General features: G+C 41.4%; 1 protein-coding gene across 2 annotated transcripts in view; it reads left to right on the forward strand.

The window, feature by feature from the left end:
• The first annotated feature begins 1,097 nt into the window (after positions 1-1,097).
• Positions 1,098-21,915, forward strand: part of actl6a (actin-like 6A) — a 40,987-nt gene continuing 20,169 nt past the window's right edge. For both annotated transcript variants that reach the window (XM_068042254.1, XM_068042255.1), the window contains exons 1-7: positions 1,098-1,259; positions 2,178-2,254; positions 5,882-6,056; positions 12,322-12,422; positions 18,967-19,064; positions 20,286-20,380; positions 20,929-21,035. In XM_068042254.1, the coding sequence (XP_067898355.1) occupies positions 1,235-1,259; positions 2,178-2,254; positions 5,882-6,056; positions 12,322-12,422; positions 18,967-19,064; positions 20,286-20,380; positions 20,929-21,035 (678 nt within the window). In that variant the 5' untranslated portion in view covers positions 1,098-1,234. The remainder of the gene's footprint in view (positions 1,260-2,177; positions 2,255-5,881; positions 6,057-12,321; positions 12,423-18,966; positions 19,065-20,285; positions 20,381-20,928; positions 21,036-21,915) is intronic.

Genomic DNA, 21,915 nt, shown 5'->3' on the forward strand with positions numbered 1-21,915 from the left:
ATAAAAAGCAATGAAGGTGAACAAGGTAAAAGAGACAAACGAAAATCCCGTCGGAGAGAAGAGCAGAACTTCTTCAAGATAGGCATTCCTGGAAGAGAAGTGGCAGTGAATTAAACACTAAAATAAAAGCAAAATACTGCGGATGCTGGAAATCTGAAATAAAAACAAGAAATGCTGGAATCACTCAGCAGGTCTGGCAGCATCTGTGGAAAGAGAAGCAGAGTTAACGTTTCGGGTCAGTGACCCTTCTTCGGAACTGACAAGTATTAGAAAAGTCACAGATTATAAGCAAGTGAGGTGGGGGTGGGGCAAGAGATAACAAAGGAGAAGGTGCAGATTGGACCAGGCCACATAGCTGACCAAAAGGTCACGGAGCAAAGGCAGACAGTCACTGAGGAAGGAGATGTGGCTGTGAAGATTGAGGGGTGATCTGTTTGAGATGATTAAAATGTTAAAAGGATTTGTTCGGGTAGAATGAAAAAAAAATCCTCTGGTTGGGAAAATGAAGAATGAGGGGACATAATCTTAAAATTTAAGCTTGGCCTTTTAGAAGTGATATCTGGAAGCATCTTTTCAGGCAAAGGACAGTAGATATCTGCATTTCTCTCACCAGAAGAATATGGATGTTGGGACAACTGGAGCTTTCAAGACTGAGATTGATAGATTTGTGTTAGGTAAGGGCAACAAGGAATATGGAGCTAAAGCTGACAGCTGGAGTTGAATTACCGATGAGCCATGCTCTGATTGAATGATGCAGCAGGCTGAAGGGGCTGAATGGCCTGCACCTATTTCCATGACAAAAGATGGTTAGTTTGAGGACACTTTGCTGAGGACCACTTTGTTGGTCGAATGGTGCCTTGCGATCCGGAGCAGCTACTTTCCTTTATCTTACTGCCCCCTTCCTTACCATATTCTAAAGTGTTGTACCTGAGAACCACTAAATTTTCTTCCCAGCGCTCTCGAACGGCTTCCAGGTAATTGGCTGCTGAAGTTTGAGTGATATGGCAGGCAGGCGGGCGATGAACATGACCTCTATTTCTATTGGTTGCAAGGATGGTCACTCAAGCCTGTCCCCGCCCACTGCCGCTTTGGATTGGCTGGGGTCGGCCATTAGCTGCTCTTTGTTGGCCAGGAGCGGTTTTTCGGTCTGCAGCCGGCGCTTGTTGCAGTGGAAGATCGGCGGCCTTTATTGATCGGGAGTGATCTTTCCCTGGTGTTACGGAGCGGAGTGGGGATGAGTGGCGGCGTGTACGGAGGAGGTGAGCGAGCGAGTGGCGGGTACTGCATGTTAGGCGGCTGGGGCTGTAGGCCCGGCCTGGGGGCAGCGGCGCATGTTAGAGCGGGAAGGGCAACACAGGCAGACAGCATGAGATTAAAGAGCACTCAGCTCGAACAGGGAATTCCGGGCACCTCGTTTCGTATACTGCCTCCACTAGAGTCACCGAGCCAACACTTTATTTTTCTGTCACTCACAGCCACATTGTTTTAACTAATAAACTTCTCACTGGAGAAAGTACACTGTTGCTCTGCATTGTGCAAACCGACCCAGAAAATAAAACGGAAGGCTTAGGGTTGAGTGTTGGAGACTGCATATATACGAAGGAGTGAAAGGTGTTTGCAGTTGGAAATGTCTTGACAAATTTAAGAACCAGTAAAAGAGCAAAATACTGCGGATGCTGGAACTCTGATGAAGGGTCACAGACCTGAAACGTTCGCTCTGTTTCTCTCTACTCAGCAGTTCTGGCAGTATCTGTGTATCTCCGGCACTTTTATGTTCTTATTTAAGAACCAGTAACGTTGGTTTGTTGGTGTAGGTTTTATAGTAATAAGGAGCAGGAACCTGTTTCTCCTATTCCATGGTACTGAACATTATTGTTCCAGCATTTGGCACATTGTAGCAACCATATTCTCGCTTCTAATGTAAGCCATTGAGTTATACTTTTTTAGTATTTCATAGTGATTAGTAAATGTAAAAATATGCATTACATGTAGGTGAAACTTCATGGTTTATGGAAAATTTAAAAATGCTGTAATCACAATTACTACATAAGTATATAAATATTCTTTTACTGCAGTAACATAAATGTGTTTCTTCTGTGTGTTTCTCTTTGAATAGTGTTGGTTTCATTGTTCCCAAGAAAGTATTTTGTTTGATATGCCACTTTAACATTTTGCAGATGAGGTCGGTGCCCTTGTGTTTGACATTGGGTCATACACCGTGAGAGCTGGCTATGCTGGGGAAGATTGTCCAAAGGTAATTTGATTTTTGTACCACCTCCATGTGAACAATTGAGACCTTCATGGATTTTTTTTTTATTCGTTCTTGGGACGTGGGTGTCGCTGGCTAAGCCGGCACTTATTGCCCATCCCTAATTGCCTTGAGAAGGTGGTGATGAGCTGTCTTCTTGAACTGTTCCAGTCCATATGGGGTAGGTACACCCACAGTGCTGTTAGGGAGTTCCAGGATTTTGACTAGCGACAGTGAAGGAATGACAATATAGTTCCAAGTCAGGATGGTGTGTGGCTTGGAGGGGAACTTGCAGGTGGTGATGTTGCCATGCATCTGCTGCCCTTATCCTTCTAGGTGGTCGAGGTCTAGGGTTTGGAAGGTGCTGTCTAAGGAGTCTTGGTGCGTTGCTGCAGTACATTTTGTAGATGGTACACACTGCTGCCACTGTGTGTTGATGATGGACAGAATGAATGGCACCCCATCCACAAACAATCAAGTGGGCTGCTTTGTCCTGGATGGTGTCTAGTTTCTTGAGTGTTGTAGATGGTGGACAGGCTTTTGGAATGACACCCATCCAGGAAAGTGGAGAGTATTCCATCACACTCTTGACTTGAGCCTTGTAGATGGTGGACAGGCTTTGGGGAGTCAGGAGGTGAGTTACTCGCTACAGTGTTGATAGTGGGGGGATTCAGCAATCGTAATGCCATTGAATGTCAAGGGTAGATGCTTAGATTCTCTCTTGTTGGAGATGGTCACTGCCTGACACTTGGGTGGCATGAATGTTACTTGCTAGTTATCAGCCCAAGCCTGGATATTGTCCAAGTCTTGCTGCATTTTTACATGGACTGCTTAGGTGTCTGAGGAGTTGCGAATGGTGCTGAAAGTTGTGCAATCATCAGCGAACATCCACACTTCTGACCTTATGATTGAAGGAAGGTCATCGATGAAGCAGCTGAAGATGGTTGGGCCCAGGACACTACCCTGAGGAACTCCTGCAGTGATGTCCTGGAGCTGAGATGATTGACCTCCAACAACCACAACCATCTTCCTTTGCGCTAGGTACGACTCCAACCAGCAGAGAGTTTCCCCCTGATTCCCATTGACTTCAGTTTTGCTAGGGCTCCTTGATGCCATACTCTGTCAAATGCTGCCTTGATGTCAAGGGCAATCACCTCACCGCTTGGTTCAGCTCTTTTGTCTATGTTTGAACCATGTTAAATAAGTAGGTTAAGGGAAGAATAGCTGCTATGACTATATGTGCGATTATGTATACATGAGTTTGTGATCATGCATCCTGTCTATTTTAATTGAAAGGCATTGGGAAAGCTTACGGTTAACAATTTATTTGGATCATGCCCTTCATTATTGTATGTTTACACTGTGTCATAGATCTGTTGCATCTCTTGCAGATTAGTCTGTGGTTTTAGGGTTACATTTACAAATTTATACTATTTTTGATGCATGACCTGAGCTTTGTTATCTCAGTTGATTCTCATGTGTTCAGATCCTTGTCTGATAAGGGGCAGCACCGTCTCTCGGCCTGATAAATCACCTTTGTTTGACAGCCTACTCCAAGCCTCTCATACTCACCTTTGCATCCTCTACACGGAGCAACAGATCATTCTCGATTTTCACCTACAACTCAATTCCCATGGACCCCACTCCATTTCTTCTCTGACTTTACTGCCTTTCTGTCCTTTTTGACCTCACCCTTCCTTTTAACTCCTCATTCATATCTTTCGGCATCTCTTCTGGCCTCTCTGCATTCAAGTTCTCAGTCACTGACTAGGCAATCTCTGGCCACTGCCTTGGCTTCCTTGCCACCCATGTTTCCCTAACCACCTCCGATCCCACTATTTTCCTCTTCATCTGTTGTGGGAAAAGCTCTCTTGACATTTTCAATTCCCCTGCCTTCGACAATCTATAATGGCACTACTGCCATTGTGGGACAGCATAACTGCTCCCTCTTCTCTTTGGCAACGTTATCCCCAGGAAATTAATCAACAGGGATCACTGGCTAGTGCATGGGAGCAGGAATGATGGCTGATTTTTCCCATTAATTAACAGAGGCATCAAGCTCAAATCTGATGGCTGAGATTTGGGGATTGAATCAATTATTTTCTGGGTCTGTTATTCTGCTATTCACTAAACTTGCTGAGCCATCAGAAAGCTAGCTAGCTTTGTAGGCTATCTACAATACTGATTTGCATGTTTTCTCAATTTTCTTCTTTGCAAGTAGTGATGCCAGCTGATTTGTGTGCATCTTTATTAAGGTGATGCCAATAGTTCTGGATGCTTACATAATTCAGAAGAATTCATGTTCTTGCATTTATTACTACTCTGATATTAAATGATAAGGCATTATTACTTCTAACAAGTTCTCATTTTGTTGCAATAGTTTGAAAATGAACATTTATGAACAGTGAGATGAGAGTGACAGCGCTTGAGATCAAGGCAGCATTTGACCAAGTGTGGCATCAAGTGTGGGGGGAAGCTCTCCACTAGTTGGAGTTGTACATAGCACAAAGGAAGATGGTTGTGGTTGTTGGAAGCCAATATTTTCAGTCCCAGGACATCACTGCAGGAGTTGCTCAGGGCAGTGTCCTAGACCCAACAATCTTTAGCTGCTTCCTTCCATCATAAGGTCAGAAGTGGGCTGTTTGCACAGTGTTCAGTACCATCTGCATTTCCTCAGAATCTGAAGCAGTCTGTGCCCACATGCAGCACGATCTGGACAACATTCAGGCTTGGGCTGATAAGTGGCAAGTAACATTTGCACCATGCAAGTGCTAGGCAATGACCATCTCCAATGAGAAAATTTAACAATCTCCCCATGATGTTCCATGGCATTACCATTGTTAAATTTCCCACCCTGGGGGTTACCATTGACTCAAAACCTAACTGGACCAGCCATATAAATACTGTGGCTGCAAGAGCAAATCAGAGGCTGGGAATTCTACAGTGAGTAACTCACCTGACTCATCAAAGCCTGTCTGCTATCTAGAAGACACAAGTCAGGAGTGTGATGGAATACCCTCCCCTCTCTGGATGAGTGCAGCTTCAATGACAAGTGAAGAAGCTCGACAAAGCAGCCTGCTTGATTGGCACTCCCTCCATTCCCCTGCTGGCGCACAGTGGCAGCAATGTGTACCATCTACAAGATGCACTGCAGCAACTTGTCAAGTCTCCTTTTGAAAGCATCTTCTAAACCTGTGACCTCTACCACCTAGAAGGACAAGGGTAGCAGATGCATGGGAACACCACCCCACCAAGTTCCCCTCCAAGCCATACACCATCCTGACTTGGAACTGTGTTGCTTTTCCTTCATTGTCATTGGTTCAAAATCCTGGAACTCCCTCCCCAACAGCATTATGGGTGTATCTACACGACATGGACTGCAGTTGTTCAATAAGGCGGCTCACCACCACCTGCTGGAGGGCAATTGGTGATGGTCAACAAATGCTGGCCTTGCCAGCGATGTTCACGTTCCATTAACGAATGTAAGGAAAAAAACTCATTAAAAGTATCGTGAACAAAAGTTTGAAATGATACCTTGAGTATATTTTATTTCAAATATTGAATAAAATACTGTAATTTTTAATTTTATATTGGAAATGTATTGTGAGCTAATCTATAATCTATCTTTTAAAGGCAGACTTTCCAACAGCAATTGGGATGCTGTTGGAGAGAGATGATGGGAGCACACCGATGGAAATAGAAGGAGACAAAGGAAAGCCAAGTGGCACAACTTATTTCATTGATACTAATTCTCTGCGAGTTCCCAGAGAAAATATGGAAGTTATCTCTCCTTTGAAAAATGGAATGAGTATGTCAGCAATTTAAATACTGTTTTTTCTTTTCTCTTCTATCAGTTTTCCAGTTTTCTCTTCTATCCTGAAGGCCTCTCTTTTTAGATCATGTTCTCAGTTTTTCCATATTATGTGCACCAGTACCTAATAGTCATATGTGAGCCATGATGGTGAGTGCACGTAGGCTGCTGGACCAAGCTTGGGAGAGATGGAAATCATCAAACTCCGTGCTCTCATCACCATGTCAACACACTGACACTTCCAAGGAGACACAGAACATCAGTTGTAAGCAAAAAATCTGGTTGATTCTCCCCCTCCCCCCTCCCCCTTTTCTAACTTGAGGTTACTAAGGCCGTACCATCATCCTGGTTGAGTTCAACTAACTTAACGCAGCCTGGGTTTGGAACTTCTGATCACTACTTTTATAGCGATGTTGGAAGGACCTGTTGCTAATTTGTCCCTGTCCATCACTTTATCTTTAATTTTAAATAACATTACGTTAAGAATTGAATTAAAATTGTAGTTAATTTAGTCTTGGAGTTGGTGGTTTTTGAATTAATTTTTAAATACTAAATTTCAAAATTTACTACAGAATCTGATTTATAAGAGGTGTTGAGGCAACAGCTGCTGTTGCCCTGGTAGCTTGTGTTGGTAAATTTAATCAAAGCCAATGAGTGGTGAGGACAGAGGTGGATGCTCTATGTTCATTAAAATTCAATTGCCTGCATGTATTAATGCTTACCATTTGTGTTGTTGCTCTGTGTGCTTAAATATTTCTCTTTGGATAATCTGTAAATTTGTCAAATGTATGCAATTTATTACTCTCTTTGAGGGAATGTTTACTCTTTAAAAGCAAAATTGTAGTTGTGTCCTTTTTTATACACATCTAATCTTGTGCAGTATATTAAATAAACAATAACCTGGAAAGTGACATATTCTGTACTTTTACTCTGCATCAAGATTTTGATGCCGCATTTATCTGATCAAACATGTGACCAGTAGAAGAGTTTAATGTTTTGTTTTCAATGAGCAAATAATTACTTAATTTTATATATAACGTTCAGTGCTAGGGACTCATGTTTCAGCAAAAGCTTTCATGTGAAGCATGTTCCTATGGTGAAAAATGCATTTAACTGCCAGTTTTACAAGTTATGCTGAAATATTCAACCCAGCCACTTTGTTTGCCCTTGGTTGGTCCAGTATTCCCTAGCTTCCTATGCTCCTTCTGGTTGATCTCTCTCAGACTCCTGCTGTTAAGCCCGGTCACCAACACTAACTGCTGTGACCAAAATGTGCTAACTTTAACTTCCAAATCATGTTGTAGTCCTACCGCAGCTCTGCTGCCATTGGCTTGGCCACAAGTGCGTGGCTCCTGCCATATACTATCCGTTTCATCAGCCCGAAACCCAGTGATTTATTAAAAAAAAATTTCATTGATGCGCTCAGTGAGCATCAGCTCAACATGAACTCAGCATTTAGTTCACCAATTTTAGATCATAACCTCTGCCTCCTTTATCTTTAACTTTTATTTTTGTTTATAGCTTTTCTCCTCTTGTTTCTCGCCCTATACTTTTGGACAGCAGCTGTTCATCATTCTGCCTTTCACCCTTCCTTTGGACACATCTTTTGATTCTTTACTTGTCCCAATAACCATTCCCTTTGGCCTTGCACTACCAACCCTTTTTACATTTGACCTCTCCTGCCTACCACCCTATTACAGACCTTCCCTTTTCTTTTTCCCACCCTCTTTTCACCCCTCACGCTCCCTTTTTTCAGTTGTTAACAACTGAACATCTTTGATTTTTCCCAGTTCTCATGACAAGGCGTTAACCTGAAACATTAACTCTTTCTCCCTCTACAGATGCTGCCTGACCTGCTGAGCATTTCCAGCATTTTCTGGTTTTTATTTCATTGATGCGTCATTCTTTTCTAGATTGTTTTGAAGACAACAATTAAAAAGCAGAACCTCAAAGGTTATAATCTCTGGATTATTACCTGAGCCATGTGCAAATTGGCTTAGGGTCAATAAGATTAGGGAGATGAATGGTGTGGGATAAGTGGGTTCCGGTTCCTGGGGCACTGGCACCAGTAACTAGGGAAAGTGGGGGCTGTACCGTTGGAACGGACATCACCTGAACTGTGCTGGGACCAGTGTTCTAGCGAGTCGTTTAACTAGGGAAGTCGAGCAGGCTTTAAACTAAATAGAGGGGGGGAAGGGATCATACAGGGGAGGATTGAGTAAAGGGAAATGACAAGGCAATAGATCAAGGTAGCAATAAAAGTAATGATAATCAGAGTATGAGAGGAAGGGACAGTGATTAGAAACTTGTGTGCCAGCAGATAGGGCCAGAGTTTACAAAAACAGTTTAAAAAAAAAAAAAAAAAAACTGAATTAAGGCTTTTGTATCTGAGAGCCCCAGCATTCGCAATGAAACAGATGAATTGTCAGCCCAAGTAGCAATTCATATGTGTGATCTGATAGCCATTACAGTGATGTGGCTCCAAGGAAACCAAAGCTGGTACCTGAATATCCAAGGGTACGTGACATTTGGGAAGGGCAGGAAGCTGTGAAAAGCTGGTGGGGTAGCTCTGTTAATTAAAGAGGGCATTAGTACTTTAGTGAGAGATGACCTTGGTTCTAAAGATCAAGGTATAGAATCAGGTTGGTTGGAACTAAGAAACGGCAAGGGGCAGAAAACATTGGTGAGAGTTGTTTTATAGGCCACTGAACAGCAGTGGTAATGTAAATCATCGTTTAAATCAAGAAATTAGAGGTGTGTGTAACAAGGGTAATATAGTAATGCGCGATTTCAATCTACATATAGACTGGGTAAACATAATTAGTATTAATGTTGTGGAGGACGGTTTCTTGGAATGTATGCAAGATGGTTTTCTAAAGCAGTACGTTGAGGAACCAACAAGGGAATGGGCTATTTTAGATCTAGTATTGTGCGATGAAAGAGGACTAATAAATAATCTTGCTGCAAAGGGAGCCTTTAGGAAAGAGTGACCATAATATGATTGAGCTACATCACTTTCAAACTTAGTGTAACATTCTATCAAATTAGGGTCTTAAATCTAAGCAAAGGAAACTGAAGGTATGAGGGGCAAATTGGCTATGGTGGATTGGGAAACTACGTATAAAGGTATGATAGTAGACAGACAATGGCTAACTTTTAAAGAACTAATACATAATTTGCTACAACAAATGCATTCCTTTTAATGCACAAAAACCCAGCAAGGAAAGTCTCCCAACTGTGGCTAACAAAAGAAATCAAGGATTGTATTCGATCAAAGGAAGAGGTGTATAAATTTGCCAAAAAAGGTAAGCCTGAGGATTGGGAGCATTTTAGAATTTTGCCAAGAAGAACCAAGAAAAAAATTAAGAAAGGGAAAATAGAATATGAGAGTAAACTAGTGCGAAACATAAAAACGGACTGTAAAAGCTTTTCTTGGTATGTGAAAAGGCAAAGATTACCATTACTAGTGGAGTCAGGAGAATTTATAATGGGGAATAAGGAAATGGCAGGGAAACTAAACATACTTTGTGTCTGTCTTCACAGGAAAATACTAAAAACCTCCCAGAAATAATGGAGGAACAAGGAACTGCAAGATACTAATATTAGTTGAAAAGAAAAACATACTGGAGAAATTAATGGCACTTATAGTAGATAAATCCCCTGGAGCTGATGATCTACATCCCAGAGTGTTGGAAGAGGTGGCTGTAGAGATAGTAGATGCATTGGTGGTCATCTCTCAAAATTCAATAGACTCGAATGGTTCCTGCAGATTGGAAGGTGGCAATTGTAACCCCATTCTTTAAGAAAGGAGGGAGAGAGAAAATGGGAAGCTACAGACCTGTTAGCCTGACAGTAGTAGGGAAAATGCTAGAATCTCTAATAAAGGATGTGATAACAGGACACTTAGAAAATAATGGTAAGATTGGGAAGAGTCGACATGGATTTATGAAAGGGAAATCGTGTTTAACAATCCTGTTGGAGTTTTTTGAGAATGTAACTAGCAGATTAGATAAGGGGAAACTAGTGGATGTGGTATATTTAGATTTTCAGAAAGCTTTTGATAAGGTCCCATACAAGAGATTAGTAAGCAAAATTATCATATGAGATTGGGAGGCATATACTGGCATGGATTGAGAACTGGTTAATGGACAGAAAACACAGTAGGTACAAATGGGTCATTTTCAGGTTGGCAGGCTGTGACTAGTGGGGTACTGCAAGGATCAGTGCTTGGGTCCCAGCTATTTACATTCTATATCAATGATTTGGGTGTGGGGATTAAATTTAATATTTACAAGTTTGCAAATGACACAAAACTAGGCAGAAGTGTGAGTTGTGAGGAGGATGCAAAGACACTTAAAGGGATTTTGGAGAGGCTAAGCAAGTGGGCAAAAATTTGGTAGATGGACTGCAATGTGGAGAAATGTGAGCTTCTTTGCTTTGGTCGGAAAACAGAAATGCAGAGTATTAAATGTTGAGAGGCTGGGAAGTGTTGACCTTCAAAGGGACTTGGGTGTCCTTGTTCATGAGTCACTGAAAGCTAACATGCAGGTACAGCAAGCAATTAAGAAGGCAAATGGTATGTTGGCCTTTATTACAAGAGGGTTTGAGTACAGGATTAACAAAGTCTTGCTGCAATTGTATAGCACCTTGGTGAGACCGCACCTGGAGTATTGTGTGCAGTTTTGGTCTCCTTGCCTAAGGAAAGATATACTTGTCATAGATGGTGTGCAGTGGAGGTTCACCAAACTAATTTATGGGATGAAGGGATTGTCCTATGAGGAAAGATTAAATAGACTGGGCATTTATTCTCTGGAGTTTAGAAGAATGAGAGGTGATCTCATTCAAACATACAAAATTCTTACTGGCTTTAACAGGGTAGATGCAGGAAGGATGTTTTCCTGGATGGGGAGTCTAGAACCAGAGGATATAGTCTCAGAATAAGGGCAGGCCATTTAGGACTGAGATGAGGAGGAATTTCTTCAGAGGGTGGTGAATCTTTGGAATTCTCTGTCCTAAAGGGCTATGGAGGCCCAGTCGTTGAGTATGTTCAAGACTGAGATCGATAGATTTCTACATATTAAAAGCATCAGGGGATACGGGGATAGTGCAGGAAAATGGTGTTGAAGTGAAAGATCAGCCATGATCTCATTGGCAGATTGGGCTCAAAGGGTTGAATGGTCTACTCCTGCTCCTAGTTCTTATGTTCTTATTATTATTGTTAAGTAACTGGCCTGCATTCTCTTGCCCTCTCACTTCCACTATCCCCTTCTTGCACTTTGCTCCTCCCCTCCTTCCTCTTCCGCTTCTTCAGCATAGCTCAGTTGGTAGCACTCTTGCCTCTGAGTCAGAAGGTTATGGATTCAAGTTCCACTCCAAAGACTTGAGCACAAAAATCAAGGCTGACAGTCCAGTGCAGTACAGAGGGAGTGCTGCACTGCTGGAGATGCCGTCTTTCAGATGAGGCATTAAACTGAGGCCCTATCTGATCCCTCAGGTGGATGGAAAGGATCCTTTGGCATAATATTGAAAAAAGGCAGGGGAGTTATCCCAAGTAACCCGGCCAATATTAATCCCTCATTCAATACCTGGTCATCACATTGCTGTTTGTGGAAGCTTGCTGTGCAAATTCGCTGCCGCGTTTCTTGTATTAGGACAGTGACTACACTTCATTGTAGTACTTCATTGGCTGTAAAGTGCTTTGGAACGTCCTGAGGTCCTGAAAGGCACTATATAAATGCAAGTCTTTTTGTGCTCTCTTTTTCACTGTGCCTACCATCCCCCAACCCCAGCTCCACTTGTGCAATTGTGGGTGAACAGACTCCAGTGTTTTAATTGTGGATGAATGGTAGAGTAAAATAAAAGATTGGAATCTCACTTTGGATAAGAGCTTTTAAAATTGCTCTAAAACCTGGTGTACACATTGCCCCTTAATGCAAGTATTAAAACTAAATCTTGGGAATTTAATTGCTGGACATCCTATGGATCAGAAATTGTAATAAAACATAAGCTGTATTGTACTTGCCCACCTTTAACTTCCAAGCTTTTTTATTTGTGCCATTGTAAATACTGATATTTAATCTGTAAGATATTAATAGATTCATAAAATAGGAGGTCAGACTATCTATTTCATGTTTGTGGTTGCAACCCAAAAATGTTGTTGACGCAATTGATTTGAAGATAAATGATTAGAAAAGGAATAATTCAATTGAAAAATATGCTATTCTGAGTAAAGTTTTTGAATTTTGTTGCATTTTATTTGCAGTTGAAGACTGGGATAGTTTTCAAGCAATTCTAGACCACACATACAAGAATCACATAAAATCTGAAGCTGGTCTGCATCCTGTTTTGATGTCGGAAGCCCCAGTGAGTATTTGATTACTATATAAAATACTGTTGAATTTCTGTGTTTTGAATTGCAAAGCATAATATCTAACAGTTGAAACAAATTACAAACCAGTCTGGATAAAAATATCACTTTGAAGGCAGTGTGATCTTGCATCTTGGTATGGTAATATGCGATGGCAGGATGGAGCAAAGAGCGAGTTCAGACGGCTGTGTTGTCTGCCTGGTGCCAGGGTTTAGAACATCTGCTCAGGACTGGAGGAGCTTACAGTGGGAGGGGGAGGATCCAGTTATCGTGGTCCATGTAGGTACCAACGACAAAGGCAGGACAAGGAAAGAGATTCTACATAGCCGGTATGAGGAACTAGGCACCAAATTAAGAAGCAGAAGCTCAAAGGTAATAATCTCTGGATTATTACCTGAGCCACATGCAAATTGGCATAGAGCAAATAAGATTAGAGAAATTAATGTGTGGCTCAAAGACTGGTGTGGTAGAAGTGGGTTCTGTTTCATGGGGCACTGGCACCAGTACTGGGGAAAGTGGTGGCTGTACTGTTGGGGCTGTCTACACCTGAACCGTGCTGGGGCCGGTGTTCTAGTGAGCTGCATAACTAGGGAAGTAGAGAGGGTTTTAAACTGGGGGCAAGAGATGAAATTTGGGAAGATACAGTAAATCAAGGAGTAGAGACAAGGCAAGAGAGATAGGTATTAATATGGGAAATGATAGACTGACAGGAAGGGACTGAGCGTACAGATCTAAGTGTAAATCAACAGCTAAGGCTAGAGGTTACAAAAATAATAAAAGGACAAAACTAAAGGCTGTATACCTGAATGCGCACGTAGCATTCGAAATAAAACAGATGAACTGAGAGCGCAAATAGAAATAAATAAGTACGATCTGGTAGACATTGCAGAGACATGGCTGCAGGATGACATAGATTGGGACCTAAATATTGAAGGGTACGTGACATTTAGGAAGAACAGGAAGCTAGGAAAAGGTGGAGGGATAGCTCTGTTAATTAATGATGGTATTAGCGCAATAGAGAGGGATGACCTAAGTTCAGGAGAACAGGATGTAGAAGCAGTTTGGGTAGAGATGAGAAATCATAAAGGCAAGAAGTCACTTGTGGGAGTGGTGTACAGGCCACCTAACATTAACAACACTGTAGGATGGGGTATAAAGGAAGAAATAATTGCAACTTGTCAGAAAGGTACAGTGATAATTATGGGGGATTTTAACCTACATATAGACTGGAAAAATCAGATGGGCAGAAGTAGCCTAGATGAGTACGTAGAATGTTTTTGGGATAATTTCTTGGAACAATATGTTCTGGAGCCAACCAGACAGCAGGCTATATTAGACCTGGTATTGTGCAACAAGATAGGATTAATTAATGACCTCATAGTTAAGGTGCCCCTAGGTAGCAGCGATCATAAAATGATTGAATTTTACATTCCGTTTGAGGGAGAGAAGAGTGGATCCAAGACTAGTATTTTAAACTTAAATTATGAGGGCATGAAAGCAGAGGTAGCTAAAGTGAAGTGGCAAATTAGGTTAAGGGATAGGTAAATAGAAATGCTGTGGCAGACATTTAAGGGGATAATCCAGAATACACAGAATAGATGCATTTCAACGAGAAAGAAAAATTCCAAGGGTGGGACCCGCCATCTGTGGTTAACTAAAACAGTTAAGAAAAAGCATACAATTGCGCAAAGATGGGAGACAGTTCAGAAGATTGGACAGAATATAAAAAAACAGCAAAGAATGACTAAAAGATTGATAAGGAAGGTAAAATTAGAGTAGGAGAGAAAGCTAGCAAGAAATATAAAAACAGTACGAGTTTTTATAGATATTGTAAAAAGAAAAGAGTTAACAAAGTGAGCGTTGGTCCTATAGAAAGTGAGTCTGGGGAATTAATAATGGATAATAAAGAGATGGCAGATGAATTGAGCAGATATTTTGCATCGGTCTTCACTGTTGAGGATACAAGTAACATCCCAGTATTAGCTGTAAGTCAGGAAATGGAAGGGAGGGAGGAACTCAAGAAAACTACAATCACCAGGGAAGTGATACTCAACAAATTGTTGGAGCTGTGGGCTGACCAAGTCCCCAGGTCCTGATGGAGTTCATCCTAGGGTGTTAAAAGAAGTGGCTAGTGAGATAGTTGATGCGTTAGTTTTAATTTTCCAAAATTCCCTTGATTCGGGGAAGGTTTCGTTAGATTGGAAAATAGCGAATGTAACTCCTTTATTCAAAAAGGGAGGGAGACAGAAAGCAGGAAACTACAGGCTAGTTAGCTTAACATCTGTCTTCGGGAAAATGTTAGAAGCTATTAAAGATGTTATAGTAGGGCATTTTAAAAAAATTCAAGGCGGAGTCACATGGTTTGTGAAAGGGAAATCATGTTTGACTAATTTATTCGAGTTCTTTGAGGGAGTTACATGTGCTGTGGATAAAGGGGAACCGGTGGATGTATTGTACTTAGATTTCCAGAAGGTATTTGATAAGGTGTCACATCAAAGGTTATTGCAGAAAATAAAAGCTCATGGTGTAGGGGGTAACATTGACATGGATAAAAGATTGGCTGACTAACAGGAAACAGAGTAGGCTCTGATGACACAAAATAGGTGGGAAAGTAACTTGTAAAGAGGACATAAGGAGGCTACAAAGGGATATAGATAGGTTAGTGAGTGGGCAAAGACCTGGCAAATGGAGTATAATGTGGGAAAGTGAAATTGTCCCCTTTGGCAGGAAGAATAAAAAAGAGGCATATTATCTAAATGGTGAGATTGCAGAGCTTTGAGATGTAGAGGGATCTGGGTGTCCTAGTACATGAATCGCTATAGGTTAGTATGCAGGTATAGCACATAATTAGGAAAGCTAATAGAATTTAATCATTTATCGTGAGGGGAATTGAATACAAAAGTAGGGAGGTTATGCTTCAGCTATACAGGACATTGGTAAGATCACGTCTGGAGTGCTGTGTACAGTACTAATCTCCTTATTTAAGGAAGGATGTAAATGCGTTGGAGGCAGTACAGAAAAGGTTGACTGGACTAATATCTAGAATGGGCGGGCTGTCTTATGAGGAAAGATTGGACAGGCTACGCTTGTATCTGCTGGAATTCAGAAGAGTAAGAGGAGACTTGATTGAAACATAGAAGATCCTGAGGGGTCTTGACGGGGTGGATGTGGAAAGGATGTTTCCCTCTGTGGGAGAATCTAGAACTAGGGCTCACTGTTTACAAATAAGGGGTCGCCCATTTAAGACAGATGGGGAGAAATATCTTCTGAGGGTTGTGAGTCTTTGGAATTCTCTTCCTCAAAAGGCATTGGAAGCAGAGTCTTTGAATATTTTTAAGGCAGAGGTAAATAGATTCTTGATAAGCAAGGGGGTGAAAGGTTATTGGGGGTAGGTTGAAAAATGGAGTAAGCAGTTCAGCCACGAGCTTATTGAACGGCGGAGCAGGCTCGAGGGGCCAAGTGGCCTGCTCCTGCTCCTAGTTCATATGATCGTAGATAAAAGCAAAATACTGCAGATGCTGGAAATCTGAAATAAAAACAGGAAATGCTGGAAATACTCAGCAGGTCTGGCAGTATCTGTGGAGAGAGAAGCAGTGTTCATGTTTCAGATCAGTGACCCTTCATCAGAACTGGCAAATATTAGAAATGTAATAGGTTTTAAGCAAGTAAAGTGTGGGTGGGACAAGAGATGGCCAAAGAGAAGGTGTTTATAGGACAGGGTCACAGAGAATAACTGACCAGAAGGTCATGGAGCAAAGGCAAATGGTATGTTAATGGTGTGGTGAAAGACAAAGCGTTAGTGCAGAGTGGGTGTTAATTGACAGAAAAATGAACAGCCTGGCCCCAAGCACAAACATGAAAAAAACTATGGGTAGGCACAGTAGAAACAAACTAAAATAAAATAAATAAATAAGAAAAAATATGAAAAATAAAGCTTGCGTTGATCTTCACTGCAGCAATCCAAGGACAGAGATGTAGGCATGAGCGCAGGGGTGGGGGTGGGGGGAGGTGGTGGTGAAATGGCCAGCAACCGGAAGCTCAGGATCATGCTTTTGGACTGAGCGGCGGTGTTCCGCAAAGTGGTCTCCCAATGTAGAGGAGACCACATTGTAGGCAGCGAATACAGTATTCTAAATTGAAAGAAGTACAAGCAACATCCCACCTACATCCATGACTCTTCTGACGCCCTACATCATTTTGACAATTTCCAGTTTCCTGGCCCCAACCGCCTCCTCTTCGCTATGGACGTCCAATCTCTCTGCAGCTCCATCCACCACCACCCTCTTCCACCTGGCTGAACTTGTTCTCTCATTGAGCAACTACTTCTTCAACTCCACTCACTTCCTTCAAGTAAAAGGTGTTGCTATGGGTACCTGCATGGGTCCTAGTTATGAATGTCTTTTTGTGGAATATGTTGAACATTCCTTGTTCCAACCCTACTCAGGCAGCCCCCCCCGCCCCAACCCCCCCCCCACCAACTCTTTTTCCGGTACATTGATGACTGTATCGGTGCCGTTTCCTGCTTCCGCCCCGAACTGGAAAACTTTATCAACTTTGCTTCCAATTTCCATCCTTCTCTCACCTTTACATGGTCCATCTCCGACACTTCCCTCCCCTTCCTCGACTACTGTGTCTTCATCTCTGGGGATAGGCTGTCCACTAATATTCATTATAAGCCCACTGACTCTCACGGCTACCTCAACTACACTTCTTCACACCCTGCCTCCTGTAAGGACTCCATTTCATTCTCCCAGTTTGTCTGTCTCCAACGCACCTGCTCTGATGATGCAATCTTCCACAACAGCGCTTCTGATATGTCTTTATTCCTCAACCGAGGATTCTCCCCACTGTGGTTGAAAGGGCCCTCAAACGTGCCCGGCCCATTTCCCACACCTTTACCCTCACCCCTTCCCCTCCCTCCCAGAACTGCGATAGGGTTCCCCTTGTCCTCACTTTCCACCCCACCAGCCTCCACATCCAAAGGATCATCCTTCGCCATTTCCGCCACGTCCAGTGTGATACCACTACCAAACGCATCTTCCCCTCCCCTGTCAATATTCCGAAGGGATCGTTCCCTCCGCGACACCCTAGTCCACTCCTCCATTACCCCTACCACCTCGTCCCCTTCCCATGGTACCTTCCCCTGCAATTGCAGGAAGTGTAATATCTGCCCATTTACCTCCTCTCTCCTCACTATCCAAGGCCCCAAACACTCCTTTCAGGTGAAGCAGTGATTTACTTGTACTTCATTCAATTTAGTATCCTGTATTTGTTGCTCACAATGTGGTCTCCTCTACACTGGGGAAACCAAACGCAGATTGGGTGACCGCTTTGCAGAACTCCTCTGCTCAGTCTGAAAGCATGACCCCGACCTTCCATTTGCTGGCCATTTCAACACCCCGCCCCCCCCGCCCCCTGCTCTCATGCCACATCTCTGTCCTGGGATTGCTGCAGTGTTCCAGTGAACATCAACGCAAGCTCGAGGAACAGCACCTCATTTACCGATTAGGCACGCTACAGCCTGCCAGACTGAACATTGCGTTCAATAATTTCAGAGGATGACGGGGCCCCTCTTTATATTTTTATTTTTAGTTCTTTTTAATTTTTTAATTAATGTTAGTTTGTTTAGTTTATTTCTATTGTGCCTACCCACAGTTTTTTTTATCATGTTTGTGCTTTGGGCCAGGCTGTTCATTTTTCTGTCAATTAACACCCTCTCTGCTTTGTCTTTCATCACACCATTAACATGTCGTTTGCCTTTGCTCCCTGACCTTCTGGTCAATTATTCTCTGTGACCTTGTCCTATCAAGACCTTCTCTTGCTCCACCCCTGCTTTACTTGGTTAAAACCTATTACATTTCTAATATTTGCCAATTCTGATGAAGGGTCACTGACCTGAAACATTAACTCTGCTTCTCTCTCCACAGATGCTGCCAGACCTGCTGAGTATTTCCAGCATTTCTTGCTTTCATGTCGTATGTTCGTAGGTTCATGTGTTCAGTCTTACACATAGTTCTAGTATCTATCATATGAACCTAGGAGAGCCAGGCAACATTTACACTTGTGAAGAAAAATAATTGATGGATCACTATTCTGTGGTCTAATGTACATCTGAGCAATTAGCTCAAGTAACATTGACTCAGGTTGAGTTCCTGGTTGCATATTACCCTGTTGCGTTCGGAGACTTGATAACTGACAGAAAAAGTACTGTTACTGTTTCAAAAATCAAGCTGCCTCCAAGTATTTGAGCCTGGTATTTCTTAATACCTCACCATTTATTGAATTTATCCACTAGGTGGGTGCCAATAGAGGAACTAATGACCTTCATTTCAAAAAATAACTTTATACACCCAGTTTCAGGTTTTGGTCTACCATATTTTCACTGTGCAAATCCACAAAATTGACATTATTTAGGAGCATAATTTAATTTCTCTTGTAAAATCTTATTTCTTTGTAATCTAATGTTACCAGTGTTGTAGTTATGTTTGTAGTGTCCTTGTTTCAACCAATTATTTAACATTTTTTTCCCTGTATTTTCAGTGGAATACACGGGCAAAGAGGGAGCGACTTACCGAGTTGATGTTTGAACATTATAATATCCCAGCATTTTTCCTGTGTAAAACAGCTGTGCTCACGGCGTATCCTTTATTGAACCAATTTTTCAAATGCATCTACTGAAATTGACTTGTAGTATTCCAAGCAGGAGGGGAAAACTGATATGAAGTAAATAAAAGTGCAATTTTTAATAGCTTTTCAAATAACAACTCCCTGTCAAACATCGCAAGACTTTTTAATTTATAACTTCAATGTACAATCCCGATTTTGTTTTTCCTTTAATGGATCATTGAAAGAGAGACTATCTTTGCATCAGAAATTCTGAAGTTGATTTATGGTGATAATCATAGTAGTATTTTCTTCAGTATGTCTTTATATCTGCATAGCTGTGCAACGTTGGATTTTCTTTCATCTGGGACTGTAGTATCACTCAGTACTGTATTAAAATCTGATCTTTATATCGCATGGACTGTATCCTGGGACCTTTTTGCTCTGTGCAGCTTAATGTTTAACTAATTGATCCCTTTCTTTGCTAGGCCATTTAGTGGAGCAAACAACTTAATCTTATTGAGTACCCCTGAAACAAAATCTGTAGAGTTCTACAGCCTTAAAGAAAGCAAACCTTAAAAATCTACAAATGTTGACTATCCAGAATAGTAAAAATGTTAGGGAGAATGTTTTTTATATAGGCTGTGTGACAGAAATGGATGGTTATTTTGTTTCCGATTAATATCCTTTCAGACTGATGGATCAGTAATGAATAGATGTGTTATCTTGGAATTAGTGTAAATTAAAAATAAATGTAAAGTAAACATCGTTCATACTTTTTTTGTCTCCCCACCTCTCATTGTTTTGGGGTAGCATTTCTCAGAAGCAACTGTCACTTGTTGTCTCGTTCAAATGCCTATGTTTCACTGATGAGCATAGATAGAAAACATTAGCAAGCAATTTGATTGAAATGGGGTGGCAAATTACAGTTGAACCTGATCATGGTGGGTGTTCCCTGCCCCCTTCCCTCCCACCAATCTCAGGAAACCAAAAGCAGTTGTAGAACTTCACTATTGCTTTAGCTAAGACCTGTTGACTTACAATCAGTGATCAAACATGGGGCTTTCTTGGCTTAAATAGTTCAGTATCACACCAGGTGCAGTTACTGAGGCATCAAAGTGTCTGCCTAATATTCTTGTGGAAATTATATGACAGCATGTTAATGAAAATGCAAGCTGGTTTAAATTTGTATTGTGGAATGGCTTCACTTTGTACCTAAGTTCGCCAAATATCGTTTCCTTCACTTTTTGTGTTAGATTTGCAAATGGCCGCTCTACAGGCTTGGTGTTAGATAGTGGTGCCACACACACCACAGCTATTCCAGTACATGATGGATATGTTCTTCAGCAAAGTAAGGATAAATATATACCTTGATGTTGAAATGTGTAATTGTTAATTCACTTAATGGAAGAGATTTTACAAGAGGTAGCAGGTTTAAAATTTTTTTTTAAATTATGCCGCCAGCTCTCTTCCCCCCCCACCCACCCCCGGTCACCACCTCTCTCGCTCCCATGTGTTCTCTCATGTTCTCTCTCTCCAGCCATCATCACATTAGATCGCATATCTGTTTATACAATTTCAGCTGCTCGGTTTATTTGTGTTCCCCTTGCTGCTTTAACAAAAACCTTAAAGCAAATACTTTTTTAATATATTGTACATAGATTTTTTTTAATGTGAATGCTATCCTTCGTAAACCAAATCCATATGTATAGCATAATCAAAGTAATAAAAACAGTTCCAAAGAAGGGTCACTGACCCGAAACGTTAACTCTGCTTCTCTTTCCACAGATGCTGCCAGACCTGCTGAGTGGTTCCAGCATTTCTTGTTTTTATTTCAGATTCCCAGCATCCGCAGTATTTTGCTTTTATAATCAAAGTAATTCCTTTCTGATATTTCAGGCATTGTTAAGTCACCACTTGCAGGAGACTTCATCTCCATGCAATGCAGGGAACTGTTTCAGGAACTGAATGTGGAAATAATCCCACCATACATGATTGCTTCAAAGGTGAGGGAAAACCAAAACCTATAATTCTATATAAATGTATATATAAAATGGTTTATAATATAACCTATGCAGCTTGTAGTTGGAACACACAAATATTTGAAAATATCCATTGCATATCTGAAGTACCAGATAAATGATATGTGTACTTCACTTTCCAGTTTGTGAAAATCTTGTACATTCATTTAAAATTACATTTAGCACAAATATTCTGACTAGGAATTGCACTGTCCGTGCCCTTTTAATCGGCCACGTTCCTCCTGCTTTCCATAGCAGGAGGTGCACCTGAGGTTTAATACTTCACCCAAGATGCAAGACCCTTATGAACAGTAAACTGATGTGATTTGTCAGGGTGCAGTAGACACATTTTTAAATATTATTGGAGCTTTTCTAATCTTAAGCCCATAGGAACTTTATTTTTGCAATAGGTGAATGTGAGTAACTGAGGTCACCCAGATGGATCTTTTTTTCCTTTCATGGATGTTAAGCAAGTATTGCCATGAACCCTTCTGAAACAAGTGAGATTTGTGGATCTTTGCGTTGAGAGCACATAATCAAAGTGTAATGTTTTTGTTTAATATTTCCTGATCTTCTGTGGTATTTCTCGTGGTTGGTCTTGTAACTAAAGCAGATTTATAATTTGTAGTTGCTAATCTGGTATATGCCTTTTTATTGATGGGTACTTCTGAACTGATAATGTCCATTGGAGTGCATTTATTAACTGTTTATAAACTTCAGACCCCAGATCAATGGCTATTTAAAAAAAAATAAAAAGTTTATTGATCTGGTTAGGAAATAGCTGAGCAAGAGGAGATACAGAATAAGGATAATGGGTAGGTATTCTAAATTGGCAGGATGTGACTTGTGGTGTCTTGCAAGGATC

Source organism: Heterodontus francisci, chromosome 11 (genome assembly GCF_036365525.1).
Source record: "Heterodontus francisci isolate sHetFra1 chromosome 11, sHetFra1.hap1, whole genome shotgun sequence".
Lineage (NCBI taxonomy): Eukaryota > Metazoa > Chordata > Chondrichthyes > Heterodontiformes > Heterodontidae > Heterodontus > Heterodontus francisci.